General features: G+C 39.6%; 1 protein-coding gene across 4 annotated transcripts in view; it reads right to left on the bottom strand.

Annotated features, from left to right (window-relative positions):
* Positions 1 to 1498: 1498 nt before the first annotated feature.
* Positions 1499 to 17969, bottom strand: part of PICALM (phosphatidylinositol binding clathrin assembly protein) — a 65796-nt gene continuing 49325 nt past the window's right edge. The window contains exons 14-21 of one of the 4 annotated variants that reach the window (XM_059492364.1): positions 17247 to 17378; positions 17127 to 17157; positions 16223 to 16322; positions 14424 to 14447; positions 12368 to 12427; positions 9940 to 10044; positions 3859 to 3961; positions 1499 to 2939 (exon numbers count right to left, since the gene is read on the bottom strand). In XM_059492364.1, coding sequence (XP_059348347.1) covers positions 3869 to 3961; positions 9940 to 10044; positions 12368 to 12427; positions 14424 to 14447; positions 16223 to 16322; positions 17127 to 17157; positions 17247 to 17378 — 545 coding nt within the window. In that variant the 3' untranslated portion in view covers positions 1499 to 2939; positions 3859 to 3868. The remainder of the gene's footprint in view (positions 2940 to 3858; positions 3962 to 9939; positions 10045 to 12367; positions 12428 to 14423; positions 14448 to 16222; positions 16323 to 17126; positions 17158 to 17246; positions 17379 to 17969) is intronic. The other 3 variants (XM_059492380.1, XM_059492371.1, XM_059492390.1) reach the window with 3 other exon arrangements.

Here is a 17969-nt window from a genome sequence, read left to right as displayed (position 1 = left end):
CTTGTTCTGGCAAAAGTAATTGTCTCAAGAGGTAAATCCAGTTGTTTTCATTATAAAATTCCCTAATCTAAAAACAAACAAACAAAAAAAAGTGGTTATTCTGACACAGCAGCTCCCTACACAAAACTTCAAGAGGAACCACATCCCCCCAGCAAAGCACTCCATCGTCCTCTGCTTGCTAAGGGCAGGCAGCTTCTCTACACAGTTTGCTCCTGTAGAATAAACAGCCTTTCCACTCAATTCTGAAGAGAACCAGGTTTTCACTACCCCCTATTATCGAAAAGTGCCAGTAATTAAAAAACAAAATACGTCTGTGTGCTGTGCTTTTTAAATTAAGCTGAGTGTGCTATTTCAGTGACACTGAAAGCAAACACTTACTGGGAACAAAGCAAATGAGAACCTACTACTCAGGAAAATTCTCAAGCCAGTTTGTCTCTGAAGAGTAAACCAAAGAGCAAGGGTTTTTAGCAAAGCCTTCAGCAAGAAGGCCTAATCTGCACAGCAGCTGTTTCAAGGAACACAGAGCAACAACGAGTGAGCACTAAAGGGTAACAGGAGTTCAGCATCCCTGCAGAAGACATGGGTTTGGGTGTTCACAATTCTTTGGTACTTTCATGATTTGCAGCCTCAAGTCCACAGCCACACAAAGAGTCCAAGGGATCAAAGAGATCTAGGAACACATCTATCCTCAGCCAAAAGCCTCAAGTTAGACTCTGCAGAGAGCAATGGAGACCTAAGAAGAAAATTAGCATCTGTTTTATCATAACCCGGCTCATCAGGCTCTGGAGGAAGATGAAGGTCTACCTTCTTCACACAAGGTCTGAACAATCTGTTTCTTGGTACTTACTGAGGTAGGTAACAGGTCACAGACCCAACTCAAACAATTCACAATTCACCTTTTTTATATTCTGACCACAAGCAAACTGACCCACACTGAAAGCCCCAGCGGTAGGAAGGCAAAATTTTAGTAAATGTGTATGAAACTCTCCAGATCTGAGTGTGTGTATTACATACTCTGTAATAGGTTCAGGGTTTTTTAAAGTCATGCTTTGAGAAAGAAATTTTAAATCTACTGACCTGTACTGCTCAGTTTATGATACCTTGGCCTCCAGGACAAGCCTCAGGTCGTTGTAAGGAGGAAAGTTCCACTTCTATCAACTCTTCCTGTGTCTAATTACAGAAGGTGGTCTCAGCAAACTGTTCATAGCTTTTCCAGCACTACCTTCTGCTGTAAGATTAGGGAAGATAATAACAATTTTTGGGGACATAGTTATGCTTCTTGGTCAGTTATGAACAGTACAAGTTTATTGCCATGAATAGTTTGAAAAACTAGAATGTGGTGAAATATCACGTTAGGTCAGGAAGGAGGAGACACCTTGTCACTGAGGTGTCCACCGAGGCTGTCCGTGACACCAGCCCAGGGAAGAGACTGCATGGATCACGTCAGCCACAGGTTCAGAGTGCTGCACTTCCTGCAATACAATATGCACGTATGAAATACATTTGGTATTTTATTAAGTAAACAATGCAATTATCAGTGCACATTTTAAGCAGCAAAAAGAAAAGAAGCACCTCAGACTTTCATACCGTAACAAAAGTTCTGTGGAAGCTGCATTTTATTTGAAAATCCACCCATTTTTGCTAACATACATTTTAATATTTTAAACAAAAATAGAATCTGCAGAGACAATGCAGCAAGTATGCTTAATTCATGTACAGAATTGCTTTCGTATCATTGACTATCCTTCTGAAGGCCCCACTCCACCCAAAAGTTATGGTGTATTTACACAAAGCACCGATCAACAGCGCTACTTAAATTCCTCGTGAACTAAATACCCACTAGACATATGTAAGGAAGCTACTTCCCCTTTTTTACTTTTAAAAGGTACATGATCATGAACGAGCCCAATGAAAAGGCTTTCCCCCCCCAACACACAACACCTCAATTTATTTTTTTTTTTACAGAAAAGAAGGAAAGTCTTAAAAATGAAAGCAATTCCTCACATTCATCTTGGAAAGGCCTTATAATGTCAAATGTAAAAATAATGACATGCCAAGCACAAAGCAATAAAGTTCCTTCCCAATGCACTAATGCTGAATTAAAAATGTAGTGCTTCTTCTAGTCAGTTAACTGTTCCCTTGCAAAATCCTAGGCACAGAATTGACTATAAGGATTAATGCGTTTTACAGCTCTTCCCTAATTCCCATATATACTGAGAATTCATTAGATTCAGACCTTTAAAATATTTAGTGCTCTGTATGTCAGCTGAAAAGCATTCTGAATCAGATTCATTCTTTGTGGATAAAAATCAGACATACTGTATACACCCATACTCATTTTCATAAGGAGGTTTTTTTGATACAATATTAATGTTAAATTGATAATCATAAATAAATACAAACAATAATACATAAGGAATGTCTACTGCAAACTGAATATATAATTTTTAAAAAAAGTTAATTTCCATTACTGCTGTGCCTACATTTGTGAGGATTGAAAAGGTAACTGCAGAATTAAGAGTTAGGATTCGACTCTCCCCTGCCCAGAGTCTTGTTTTGAGTTACGGTAAAGGACACATCTCCAATCCAGACAGCATTTCCAAACACCAATATCAATTTCCAGAATAAAGGCTTCTCTGCGTACGTTACCAATTAAGGATATTATTAGAAGCTGAGAGTATTGACTTGTTAGTCACCAGGACAAAAATAGGTCTTGGTCTTAATTCATGGCAATTCTTGGCTTTGTGTTGTGTACTGATGTCTTCTTATGGAGGTGTCCCAGCTTCCTTCATTGGTCTTCATCATTTCACTGCATCACTTAATGGAAGAGGAGAGTTTGAGGGACTGAAGTTCATTTTTTTCCTGGGAGTTTACTGCTGAGCACATCTTTTTGGAAACGTTCCTTTCTCTTCCATCTAACACAGTTACATAAACTGAATCTGGAAAGATGAAAAACCCTGGGGTTAATATGCAACAGAAGTAGGACTTCACTCTAAATCTTTTTTCTTTCCATTCTTCTGATGCCCAAGCTACCCCATGATCTGAAGTTTTGAACAAAAATAAAATATTTTTAAAAAATCAGGGCCAGGAAACAACCAAAAGACATCAGGATGTTCTTCCATCGACACCAGCCTTTAGAATAGCTCTGCATTAAAAATAAAACCCATCTAGTTATCCATGCAATATTGTCACCAGCGGCAGCATAACACAGACCAACACCATTATGAAGAGAACTCAGGGTCATTTTTCATGTTGAACCAGAGAAGTGCACAAAGAAAAGCAGCTGCTGTGTGCAATAAGCCTACTCTCTCTTTATACTACAAATTCTCAAATTTCTTTTTCATGTTTTCACTCATTTTACTATTTAATTCCCACCTGCCCCTGACTGGTCAAAACCAACACAAGTCCTCCACTGCACCTCTGTACCATAATGGATCCCTGGCACATGTGAAACAAGCACCTCCTCCTGCATGAAGGGAACTCTGGCCAAGCCATGGGGAAGCGCATGAGCACCCTGCCAGCAGCACTCGGGGCTCTGCTGCTAACGGGGAACTCTGAACATCTTCCTGATGAGATGGTAAAGACCAGGTAGCACCAGTTCCTTCTCCCTAACTGCAGCAAGTACCACATGAACTGGTTCTATTTCCAATGGACTGAGGCAAAATCACTCAATCGGCCTGTAAACTGCTGAAGTTAAACACAAAGAGTTTCCAAGTCACTTCCACAATGCTTCCAACTCAACAAGATTTGGTTTTATTTCCTTCAGAAACAGTTCTAGCCATGTTAATAAAACCTGAATTAGAACTTTTTTGTTTCATATCACAAACACCAGCATCTCCCAAGAATAATGGACAATACCTAAGTTGTTCTACAAGAAATCCTGGAGAGAGAGCTCTGCAAAGGGATCCTTTCCTGAGGCTCTGTGAGGACTCTGACTGGAAGGGCTGGATGCTGCAGACAGCTAGTAAGAAAGACGACAGAGAAAGGGAAAGAAAAAGAAAACAAGGTCTCAGAATGACAGAATATGAAAGCTAAACGTGTAATGAAAGGACAAGGGGAGGTTAAGAGGCACACTTGGCAGAAGTCAACTATTAAAATAAGGTGTTTGGTCATATGGAAATCAAAGCCTCTTCAATGGTTGGTGTAATGTAGAAACAAGCCAGACATGACCCTCCAGAAAGGAAACACCAGTGGCATTGGCCAAAAAGCAGATACACACTTTCACAGCAGCTTTCTTCAAAGGAAGATACAAAACATTCAGCCTGACTTCTGTGAAACAAGTTAGTCCTCTCCCTGCTTTACTGGGAAAACTACAGCCTGGCAGGGAGAGATGATGCTGGGGTCTGGCCAGAGCATGGCAACTTTCCAGATGGTTTCTCCAGAAGAAATAGCTTTCAGCATCTTTTCTTGTCAAAATAGGATGCATATAAAAAGAGGTTGGATAGCAGAGAATAGTTAATTCTCAATTTGGGACCTAGAAGGAGAACAAGAGATATATTCTGTGAATAGGAGAAAAAAGGGAAAAAAAGGCAAAAAGATGAGAGTTTCGACTGCTACTGTGGCCGTTTCAGGTGAGAAATGAAGACTGTGACTGATAGTCTGTACACTCATAAAAATTGCATCCTACAGTCATGTACCTAAAGCAGCACACCACAAACTCAGTCATATAAAGCACATAACTTAAAGGTGGGTAATATTGGCATTCCAACTACTGCTGCTGGGAAAGACCAATAATCTGCAGACTGTACTTGCAGGATTATCTGCTATTTGTTGATTTATTTTTCCTTCTATGTTAGTATTTTTCCTAACAAAAAAGAAAATGGTGTTTTTTTAAATCCTATTTGCCCTTCCTCTGGGTAGAACACACATGTTTCTGCACTTATAAATCAAAGTCAGCATCCTCCAATTTGGGTTCCTCACTGGAACAGTTTGTTCAGAACTGAGTCACTTGCACTCCATGCCCATGACAAAAAACATTGCATGAAGACCTTTTCCTTTGGAAATGCCAGGCACCTGCCAACCTACACATGACAGGAAATCTGCTTATGGGAATTGCTTGCACAAGTGCTCAGAGTGTAAATATTGCCATTACACATTTAAATTTTTCACATGAACGTCTATTTTGAAAACCATATGAGAAGGAGGACTTCCTTCAGGATCAGCACATACTTAATCTGCACTGGAATCTTCACCTCCTCCTGAAACCCCATTCCCAATGGGGCATTCAGATCCAGTCACCATAAATAAATTATGCAAAAGTCATGAGACAGAATGGGAAATGCTTGAGAAGCAGTTTCAGGATGTCAGAATTTCCCCTCTTAAACTTGGTTCTTTCCTTTGGGAAGCCATAGGCAGACTAGTGATATGGTCCAACAGTCCTAACTTCAGCAAGGAATGCCTGCTGCCACTTGATTTCAGGAAACATTCCTCCTCTTCATGGTCAAATGCCTTGAAGTCACATAGATTTCTATCAAACTGAGCTGGCAGATCTCCAACCCATATCAAGTCCAAAGAAACGTCCCAGTTTGAAAGCAGTGTGGAAGACTGGTAGGTTTGGGCCAGTTGTGCAACATCAGTACATAACCCAAACACAGGGGAAATTTCAGGAAGCCTGTTCAAGTTAAAATCTGAGGAAAAAACCTGATAATGCTATTACCTAGATGCCATAATTAAATTCAGCCAGGACTTGCAGTAAATACGCATTTTAACAAAATTCCTTTAATTATCAAAAAGGAGACCTAAAAAAATGCATGGGAAGTATAGTTAGACAGTTTCCTACATTGCACCTCTCCAGATTACTCCAGTTTATAAATAGATCTGAAAGCAAGGACCACTCCTAACAGTTTCTAAGGAGAAGCATTTAAAACAACACTGCTGGCCATCAGTTTCTCTGGAGCTGACCTAACTGGAGCTGTGGATGTAGTGCCCTGCTGCCCAGAGCTGGTGTGATGTGAAATGCACTGCACCACACTGCTCAGACAGCTTAGGCTCACCTCCAGCATCAGTCGGCACTTCTCACTGCCTCCAACAAAGACAAACCTCCCTGGAGTTCCAGTAAAACCTAAGAACCCGTCCATAAGCGAGCATTGGGCTGACTGCCACCATTGGCTACATTCTGGTTTCCCATGAAACGAGTCTGTCCAGCTGTTTTACCATATATTTCAGGGGTAATGTGCCAAAGCAAGCATCTTTAAGGTCTATTTTCTGGCGTAAGTCTGTCCTGAACTTTCTACCCTGTTCTTACAGCTTCAAACACCCCTCAAACCCCCCTCCCTACACCCAGCCAAAAACCAACCACAAAACAGATCCACCAAACCAACTTACGCATTTGCACATTTACCTATTCTCCATCACCCAGGTGATCACTCCTGCTACTTGCCATGTACAAATGGCTGTGTTACAATTTACATAGATGTTGGGAGTGGGTGGAGTGATTTCTTTATTCTTTTTTAACTCTTAAATTTTGCACTACCCATCTGCTTCCCCCTCCTAAGGTTATGTTCCTCTGGGGACACCACACCAGAACATGTGACATGCAAAGGCACACGGATTTGTCCTAATTGTACCATTTTATATTGGCCAACACAACACTGTTGTTGGCTTAACAGCCACTGGGATACTCAGGCCTTGTGATGGGCAGACACATTCCAGCCCCTGTACATCAGTCAAATCTGGCTTGTCAGGGACTTTTGGCATTTGCTGTCCTGTATCACATCTGCCATTCCTCTGCTTGAAGCACTGATTCAGCCTGCCCCCTCCTCAGACACACACACACACACTTCCCCCTCACCAGCTACAATGCCATCAAACAACTCCAACCATTCTCACTGTTCCGGGTAGCACAAGGTAATAAGTTGCAGTGGGTAATGCCCACTATTTTATCATGATGAAAACTTATTTTCTTTGTCAGGTGGGAAATACTGCAAGATAAATATTTTCAAAGAAAAATTACACATCTTTCAAAACTATAAATGCCTTCTTTGCTCAGATTTCCATAGAAGTGACTGTTCTAGTTTCATTCTCAATTATTTCAAATTATTTTTTCCTTAAAAACCAAACTACCTTTGCTTTTGAATGCAACAATTAGGAAAAAAGTTGCAAGCACGTAAAGAGAACACTTGGAAGAGAAGCATAACAGGTATGTCTAGAGATCGAAAAAAATTTATTAAGACTAATCCCTGAGAATATCAAGTTATGAACAACAGTTTAATTTATATGGAAACTGCACAACATTAAGATGCCTGTTTCCCCAGTGTGTTCTCAACTCACTACAACTTGGCAATAAAATTTTTGGCAACAACTTCACATCTGTCATCATGCTTTTAAATACCTTTAGCTTTCTTTACTGTAGACAACACCCAAGATCTATCAGGAGACCAGAGGTGATATAATCTGGCGCTTTAAATATGAAAAACAATTTCGTTTTTGGCAAATGATGACACCATGGGCAAAACCAGTAATAGAATAATGGTGTTTACAGTGATCCATGTGGGCAGTTTCAGCTGTGTGGCTTTCAGATAACCATTATTTATTCTTCAAGATTTGTTTACTGACCCCAAGAACACGTTTCTGTTTCTTTTACTTTCCTTTTTCTATTTCTGGCACAACAAGAGCATTAACTAAACTTAAAGTGCAAAATATGCTCTCAGAAGAGCCTCAAGACTCAGCACACAGTAAATTCAGTGTGATAAGAGTGCAATTCCCCTCCGTGGCTGTACATTAATAAACTCTACTGTGTATGGGGAAGGTCTCACATACAGCCCTTGTTTCATTTAATATGCTTTACTGACATGAGGGCTCTGAAAGCTTGACACCTTCCAGCAACAAAGACTGTTTGTCTCAGGGAAAAACCCTTCTTGGTCACAGCAAATGCTGAATCAAAGGGTGTGTTTTCAATGAAATTAATTCTCACAGGAGCCAAACATTGTCAGGTAAGAGAATAAATATAGCTCCATACACCTCACTTGTGACTAATTCCTCTTTCTCCTGTTCTGACAGCCAGCTGGGATTCAACCAAAGCCACACCCTGCAATGTCAAATGAAGCAGAAAGGCTCACTGAGCTATTCAGACCCATCTACCTGTTCATAACTGAATTAGGCAGGTAGGCAGGTTTTTTTTTTAAGGATCATCTCAATTTTTTTTTAATGTAGAGAAAACTCCTATCCTTAAGGATCCTTTTACTTGGTCAATATTTAACAACTGTCATAAACACTATTTGTCCTCTTGAAATGGTATAAAATCCATGTGAAAAATACCAAATCACTTATGTGACAGTGAAGGTGCAAAGCAGGTCTCAGAAGTCTAAGACAAAGCCAGTTGAGAATTGCTAAAGATTTCTTTCTAGCTAAAGAAATCTAACAGCATCTCTTCCAGATAAAGCATTTAGAAGAGATATTTAGAAAAAAACCCTATTCATAAGGCTGTGTTTTGAAGAAGACAATGGGCATACAGCCCACTGGGAGCACACAGCAGAACCCTTCTCATAAAAGGAGCAGACTGGAAAATGCTTGAGGCTCTTTTTAGTTCCAGCTTGCTGCTGAATTCTCTTCCCTCCACAGTCTAGTCCCAAACACTGCAGTTACACCAACCTATACCTAGGTGAAGTCATACATGAATGCTTCTAAACATTCACCTATAGAAACAGAGCTCTTTATAATAAGATCAAAATACAGGCACAATATATTTCATTTTTCTAAGAGAAGGTCTGATGTGCAGAGTGAACTTTGAAAAAGAGGAATGTGATAGGTGAGTAAAACTACACTTGATCCTGGAGTTTCAGTCTGCCAGTTAAACTTGGCTCTGCCTCTAACTCCAGTTCACAAATACAAAGTCTCAAAGATATCAGAATTTTCCAAAAATAGTATGAAGGTGGTCAGGGTTATCCATCCCCTCTTCCTCCTACTTTTTAAAATGTTTTTCTTACCATTAAAAAAACCCTCTCTTTAGATGCCTATCGGGTTATAAAAGTGAGTTCAGACAGAAATTTCCCAGTGACAGATATTTGTAAAACAAACAGTAAAACAAATCAATAACAGGTATGTATTTAAGTCCAATTAGTTCAGAGTGGCCCTTTGGCACACTCATTCCAGCAGGTTCGGTAACAATCTGGACATAGCACATCCTGAGAAACAGGTAACCAGGGGATTTAAGGAACACTCCACTTAAGGTAGCACTTAACAGGGAAAGGTCAGGTAGATCAGTATTGCGATTGCGCATCCTCACTATGTTGCACATGCAGTCTCCTGCAAAACCATGGAGGAACACAAAGCCCACTGGAGACCAGCGTGGTTAAAACCAGATGGACGTGCCACGTGCCTCCCACTGAGGTGCTCAGGACCAACAATGGAGTAGTGGGTTGAATTTTCACCAAGTTTAATGCCACAATTCTTTCAAACCCACCTAATCCAGTCATGGGCATAAAAGGCTACACACACCCTGTCTGGCCCCTGCAAAATGCTATAATACAAGCACACACCTTGCACCTTGGGTACCTTATAATCTAATACTTTCAAATGTAACAGGGAAAAGAACAGTGACACGTATACTCAGGAAAAAGCTGGAATAGCCAATCTCACATAAACACACTCTGAGAGTAAAGCAGCATGGAATATGACTTTGGGGAAAAAGCTCATCTTCAGCAAAGGGCACAGACATGAGCTTTTGCTATTCTTTGTCATTGTCACATTCCCAGAAAAACAATGCCTGAAAAAGACCTATCCTCTTTGGTTCGGTAAAACAAATTTGCTGCTGTCAACATGGATACAAGCAGATAGGAAGCAAGCCTTCCATGAACTTTCCATGAACTTGTGCAATAATTTGCCCAACACAAATAAGAGATATTAATTATATCTAAGTGTAAAATTAGCATATTTAATATACTTCTAAAGAAACTGCCTTGTGTAATTCATTCCCAGCACCAGCAATTTGAATATACACACCTGTGCTCCCGGTACAGGGCCAAAAGGGTTTGGTGGTCTCATGACTGGCTGACTGTATATCAAAGTTGGCTGGGTCATTACTGGTATGCCTCCCATCTGTGATGGCTGAAAAAAACCAGACAGCATCAAATCACACACAGCATTAATACATTTCAAGTATTTCAGGAGATAAAGGAAAATGGCAAATGGGTGAAAAGTCTTGGTCATATTTGAGATATGTAACCACGTGAGATCCTTCTACAATATTCTGCAAATAAAGGTTACTGGAAAGGAACATTAGAGCCTTTCCAAGGAATTTTTCTCAATAACAACAGAGCCCATTCAATCTCTTGCTGCAATGATCTGAAGCACTAAAACACTTGTTAGACAAGCATTTGTGCTGGTCCTTCTGCTCCCCAACGTGAGGTCTGACAGCACCTCCCTGACTGCCTCTGACAGCACAAGCACAGTTTTGGAGACAGCAGTGCAGTGCTGACATAGCTCTGGACAAAATTGAAAACTGAGAGCTGTACATGCAATTAATGTCAAGTAATTATGCAATCAGAGTCAAAGTGTAACCAACACTCCAGCTGAGCAAAATTAGAAGTTTAATGGGTATTAATGGTCTTTAAAGTCAGGTTATATTTAACACAGATGCCTATCTCTGGCACTGCTTTTGGCATTTCCCTCAGGCTTGGGTTGACAGCCAGCAGCAGTCCTACTGAAGCAATCCCCACACCAAGCAGCTTTTTCCTGACTAATCCTGGTAGTGGTGGTACTCTTCCTATCATGCCTACCAGCTGTTTGGGCAATCACAGGGTGAACCCATTCAACAAACTGACCCTAATGAAAATAACTATAAAAAAATATAAGAAGATCTGAACAAGTGCTGGCCCAAGACACAGGAAACAGCAGCCAGGGAATGCCCAGGCACAGTGCTACAGCACTAAACAACCTGCCTGCCCCAGCAAGCTCACGACATGTGGGAACATAAGGAAAAAGCCTGCACTTAGACAGGACTATCCTCAGAACTCTGGCCCTCACTATTGCTTTTATGAAAAACTAAAATGTTAACAGCAAGGGCTGTATATTGAGTCAACATTTCAGAGATTCCTTATGGTAAATGTCTTGAGTAAAGTCTGAATGAGCCAGGGCAGATTTCAGGACATGCTATGGAGCCCAATGGTCATTCTGTAAAGGCCCACCTCACCCACCTGCTCAGATCCTGGACATGTTTGAACAAGCAGCAGCAATTCAGGGTAACAGAGTTCTGTCTCCTTAACTCCAGTTTCTATTTCACACTGGCATTTAAACCCCACAATTAAACATAACACAACAACGTAACATAACAAGCAAGATTACTTTTCGTACATGTTGCCTTCCCCTGCTGCTGACTCAAAATAACCATGAAAATGCTGCTGGTACCACAGGAGCAAAGTTGTGTAGATCAACTTTATATGTAGATCAATGTAGAATCCATACTGACGTTAGTTTAAGCATAACAGCTTTGACCAAGAACATGGGAGTTCATGGATAGGTAACAGGGAATATGATGATATATGATACTCTCCCAAGAGGCCCTCAAAAATATAGTTGGACACTTCTGCAGTTCACTTACTGAGTGTATGTAAGTTATAAGTCATTAAAGCAATTTGGTTATATGATGAAAGATTTAAACTTTTTGTTTCCTTTAATCTGTGAGCATTTAATAGAATAACTGCTTGAAGGAAGTTTTCTTGCCTTTTATTCACCCAGGAAAGCTGTGCTGCATCAAAATCATACTAAAAAGAGCTACGGCATATAATTTCAGAAATATTTTAAAATTTAAGGTAAGAACAAAAATTTGCCAAGCAAAAAGCAGGAAGGTCAGGTTTATGTCAAAAGCCTTGAGGCGCTGGTGTGTCACCAAGAGATCCAACTCTCAACTGAAACCACACCATGTTGCAGTGTCACAAACTTGCACTTCTGTGTGCAAGAATCATCACAGATTCTTGCTCCCAGACCTCAGCAGAAGGTATTTAAGGAAGGCTTCACTTCACCAAGAAAACATTTCTGTTCTGAAAGCAGATATCTATATTGATGCAATAAACTTATTTCTATGCTAAACTTATTTCCTTGCCAATAAGGATCACCAAGAACAGACACTGTGTAATTTTCATAGAATCACAGAATGGTTTGAGTTGGAAGGGACCTTAAACATGATCTAGTCCCATTTTAAGAAGTTTATGAATAAAACAAGTGAAGTAAGGAAGGGTAGACTTAAAAGTTCAGACAAACAGCATGTAAGTGGTTCAGAAAACCAGAAGTTGTTAATTGGTGAGGAATAAATGAATGGGAGTTGAAATTCAGTCTTCAGTAGAACAGTTGAGGAAAACAAGAGCTACCAAACTATAAGCAATCAAACAACATACAGCATGTGCCTGGCTGGAGCTGCAGGAATTGCACTCACCATCACGTAGCCCATCATTCCTGTTGGCGTTGTGGCAGGATAGGCCATTACAGGGGGTGCCTGGTGTGAGAAACAGTGGTGAACTGAGAGGAGAAGAGATCAGCTGCACACTCTAACACATTGCTTTCTAAGGATCACCTGCAGCACTCAGCTTATTATGAACATAGCAAAGAATAAATAGCATTTGCAGTCTGGTGTTAAGAGTGTATCCTAATTATTTCAGATGGAGTACAATACCTAAACTAAAGTTTATAGGCCATCTTGGCAAATCTTTAATAATGTATTTGCTTTTATCATGTTAGGATTCTGGCTGATGAACTAAACTGCATGTACCACTCTCTCAACATCCCGTTTAGAGAACACAGTACAAGACTCAGAGAAGTTTGAGAGAAAATATTTATGAAACAGAAGCACATTTTTAATCCTATGTAGTATATACTTATATTTCAGTATCAAAAGTAATTGTACACAACAAGTCTTAATAGAGAATTTGACAGACCAAAAGATGAAATTACCATTGCTTCTGCTGGAGGAATTCTCTTTAGCCAGGATGAACACATTATGAGGATTCTCCTAGCAGGCTTTGATATAAATTAGATTCTCACAGGAATAGCCAGTTGGCACTCCCTCTCCCTCACTCACTCCATACACTGCATTTGAACTTGCTAAAAGTCCTCTTAGTACTTGGCAGATACATTTATTACCCTGATGTGCTTACTGTACTTTTATGAAGGTACAGCACTGCTCTCAAAACTGGGGTGAACTTCTGTTTTGTAAACAGCTTGGCAATATTTAGGTAGAAAAACAGCTGATAACTCTTAGAAATTTAAATGAAGATAGTTCTTAATCTCTTAGCCATATTCTTTATTCTACAGTTTATTATCCACTTTCTAAATTAGTATTAACTATTTTAAGGACAAAAAAGTTGGATTTTTTTTCAGACTAAACTGGTGCTTACAGATATTTAGATAACTTGCTATCCACTCCAGCACCTGTTAGTCTACCCTCTTAGAAAAAAAACAGTAATTTTCATGTTTTTGCTGTGGGGATTTCTATTCAAGACAAATACCATAAGCATTTCTTGGTACACAGACATTACTGCTACAGAAAAAAGGCAAATCATAAACCATTAATCATATTGGATTAATTAAAGCAGATAAATTGTTTCATCAGGAATAGGGCATCAGGAAAGCTGCTTCTGAATTCAGTTCAAAGGTATCAGCTGCTTTATTTAATATAGTAGAGCCAGTGCAACTGGCATTTCAATTGCCATGAGAACAGATAGAAAATCATCTGGACAGCATATTTGCAATATATTTCACACAGCAGGCAAAGCTATCCAGAAAATTACAAGTTTTTTTTTGTTTTGCTTGTGTACACACACCTACACAAACATGCTGAATAAACTTATTGTTGAGTGCTCAAATATGGACCTACCACCCTTTAGTTACAGAGTTACCCTGGAATAAAAACAAAGTACAGGGAAAGACCAATATTACTGTTGACATAAAGAAAAAGGTCCTTGGAAATGAAAGCTTGCATTCCTCAGACAGCAAGCACAGGTTAGTTCTTGCCCTCTGTAAACTATCTGCATTAATTTTCTTTCTTCATATGAGTATTAATGACATATTGGTCTCTCCCCACTTAAAAAAATTTAAAAATCAAAATCTACCATAAATGTGGATCAAGTGCCATGTATAACAGAAGCCTGTGAGGTTTCATGCAGTTATTCAAACACGATATTTTTATCTTCATTCAGAATCCACCAAATGCATTAAAGGCAGCACAGACACACACCCCAGCTCTCTGGCAGCAGATGGTACAGTTTAAAGCAAGGAAAAATAATCTTGGTATTTCCCATGCCATCATTCGATTCAAGAGCCTGCACACCACCTATGAAGTTTGTGTATGCTAGGAAAAGCTCAATTTTTGGCACACCAAAGATTTTCAAATGAGAAATGTGTAAATAGCGAGGAGGTTATGAGATTCTGCAACAGCAGTGGTTAATATCAGCATGCCAGTCGATTGCAAAAAGGCTGTGGGTTGTTTCACTTACGTATTGTGGAAAATGCATGCCATTCTGTATTTCCCAGGGAGAACAATTACATAATGCAATAACACTGGATTAGAAGCAAATACTTACACAACAGAATATACACAGATAGCATTTTAGTTCACAAATACATTAAATGTTTATTCCAACACATTCTTGTAATTCAAGTCATTCACTCAGACAACACACCTGTGATAATGTCTGATACTGATGGTATTAGGTTTGACATTGGTTTGCATAGTCCATTTATTTGGTATATGCCTTTTTCATCAAAGATTTTCAAAAGCATATTTACTTAGCAAGCTGCAGCAACTCCACAATAAATGGACCAGCAGAGGAAAACAAAGCTTTTTTTTCCCCCTCACATTATTTCTCTTTCAAGTTTTTTATGTTTATAGAACAGTTTCACAAGAAGTGTCTCAACAGTATCTCTCAATAATAAAAGCTGTTAATTGTAATGACTTATCATCACAAGATGTAGATAGAAGACATGAGTTATTAAACAGATTCAAGCACACAGGTAAACTCAAAACACCAGTCATTAACACAGGTAAGTAGTTACAATTTCTTCAATATCTACATATCCTCCAGTAAGATCCACAAACATATTTCTCCCTAAATAATTGTAGTGAGTTGATAGGGGACGCCTGGTTGATAGGGAAGAGACGGCAGATCCAGGGAGACAAGTTCTATCTTTCCAAATCCACAATGTTGCATTACTGCACTGCAGATTCAACGTCCCCCAGTCAGAATCAGATGCAATAAATCGTTGGGGGCTGTTTTTTACCTGCTCTGCCCATGTACAGCTCTCCAGGTCATTGGTGAAAGGGTGAGTAGGATTCACATGCAAAAATGTTCTGTGAATGTTGTGAAAACTACTTCTGTAAAGCCTTAACATGTAATTAAAAGCCCTCCCCCTACACTGATACCCCAAAATCCTTGCCAATACTACCTGTTAAAACATACATGAACTTGCTCATCAAAACTGACATGGATTAAAAGCAAGTGCACACACCAGGCCAGGAAAGCAGTAGTTATGTACATTACTAAAGCTGTAGTCACAGACACCTCTGCAAGTATCATGGGGCCAGTTCCCAGCCCCAGAGCAGGCCAAGTTACAATGTAATGATCTAAGTGCACCTGTAAGTGCACCCGAAGGACACTTCCACACTTACACCTTTCTAGACTGCCAAATGCCTCCTCACTCCTTGGGATTCCGAATTTTATGTCATAAACTCATACAATGCCCTGCGTTGGAAAGTACTTTGATGGTGACCCTGTTTGAACCCCCCTGCTGTGGACCCAGACACCTTCCACTAGACCAGGCTGCTCAAAGCCCCAGCCAGCCTGGCCTTGAACACTTCCAGGGACTGGGGCTTTCACAGCTTCTCTGGGAAACCCCTGTCAGTGCCTCAATACCTTCACAGTAAAGAATTTCTTCCTCGTATCTAATCTAAACCTGACCTCTGTCAGTTCACAGCCATTGCCCCTTGTCCTGTCTCAATAGGCACTTGAAAAGTCCATTGAGTGAAACCCAAAAAGCCCTACCTCCCAAGAGAGAGGCTGCTCAAACCCTACTGAAGTTGGTGCTAAACTTGCACATCCTATCACAAACTGTTTACTAGAATCACACAGCCAATAAAAACAAATCGCAGTAGCACACAGCTCCAGCTGACCACTTCTTCAATTTTCTATTACCCTTTTAATGCAACTATAGATGATTTTCAAATTCATCCATTACACAAGACCCTGCAGATCTAAATTGCAGGGAACTCACTATTTTAAAATGAGCATTTGCTTACCAACGTTGGAGCGTTCCACGCAGTTGTAGGTGCAATCTTGGGTTGCCAGTTGGAACCACCTGTTAGTTTCTTTTCACCTGGCTGAGTCCAGTTTACATCACTTGAAATAAATTTTTTTTAAAATTGTTAGAAAACATTGGACTTCCTTAAAAAACAGGTAAACACCATTTCCACTTGGGAATGAGGCTTCTTTATTAATGAAGCTCATTTAGCCAAGGGATTGATAAAAAAATTTCATGACAACATGTTTTGGCTTGGAAAAGTAAGAAAAGATGTTCAGCATGAGCCCCCTCAGCATCTCAATCAACTTGCCCAGAATAGGTAAGTTAGTATCTGACTCAGAGCAAGACATTTGAGTAAGATTTCAAAACAGCGTATTAGTTTTCTGCACGATTTCAGAGTTGACACAGATGGTCCCAACAAATTTGAAATTTGCCAATTCCATTTTGCGGCTTTGCTGCTAGAGCTGATGTTCCCTACCCTCAAACACACACACCCTGCTTCAGAATTCACTGGTCTATAGGTCAGCCTCAAGACAGAGGTTGCAGTTTCATAATCTTGAAAACCGCTCTGCTCACACTCAGGTCATACCAAGTATTTAGGGAGTGCTATGACTACCAGCAACAACTACAAAGAAACATTTTGATGAACTATTTTTTTTAATATACCTGAAATCTGAAAGGAATCAGACCCAAGACACCTTGCCTGCTGCTATCATTGTCACTGCCACTCAGTCTACAGTCACCTTCCAATAGCTCTCAACAATTCATTACACCTTGTACACTCCCACATGTCCTCTGAAGGCTAACATTATGATTTGGTATGTACAGGTTTTAACATGCACATTCATGAAAATTTACTATCATGAAAATCCAAATGCTCAACTTCTGTTAAACATACTCACTTTTTAGTAGTTCCATTTCCAATGCCCAAATCTGTCACAAGGGAGAAAAAGAGACTACTGAAATTCTGTTTGTTTAAAAGAAATCACTAAGTATTTACATGTTAGTGGTTCCATACTTACTGCCTACAAGATTGGCTAAAGATGAATCCAGATCATCTGACACTAATTTATTAGGCGGTACTTTGGCAACTGGAAGACTCTGGTTTTGAGAGGCCACTGTTGGTTTTAGGAGACCACCTAGTTCATCAAAGCCTTGGAATGAGAAACATAAGTGATTTGAATCACAGGCCTCCCACAAATGTCATGATATTCAATTAGACAGCAAATCAGGACAATGGCTAAAATCCTAAGTTACCCTGGTGATGCTACCTTATACAGGAAGGATAAAACTTATTATGCCTCTTGATAAAAAAGATATTTACTATGGAAATAAGATTTCAGTTCAGTGGTTTAACCTATGGGACAATTTTACATGGAATGGATTCATAGTGACTGTAAAGCAGTCAAAATGTTAAACAAAAAAACCATAGAAAGCGTTTCAATCTTACAAACACATCTATTTGCTTTTAGCAAATCAATGGCTTAGGAAAAAAAAAATCTGATGTCAAGAGTCTAATGAAAAAGATCAGAAAATACCTACTTTCCAGATGCTCAAAAGAACAGAAAGAGCACTATGACTTCAATCCAAATTAACTGTACTGACTGATCATTTTCTGAAGCAATATTAACGTCAAAAGAGGAGGCAAAGGAGTGCCAAAAACCATGTTGTAGATATATAAAATGAAGATGAAATTTTACCTCCTCCAACCACACTCTACAAATACAGACTTAATTTCAGCTCAC

Source organism: Ammospiza nelsoni, chromosome 2 (assembly GCF_027579445.1).
Source record: "Ammospiza nelsoni isolate bAmmNel1 chromosome 2, bAmmNel1.pri, whole genome shotgun sequence".
Lineage (NCBI taxonomy): Eukaryota > Metazoa > Chordata > Aves > Passeriformes > Passerellidae > Ammospiza > Ammospiza nelsoni.
This window is presented reverse-complemented; position numbering and strand designations above follow the sequence as displayed.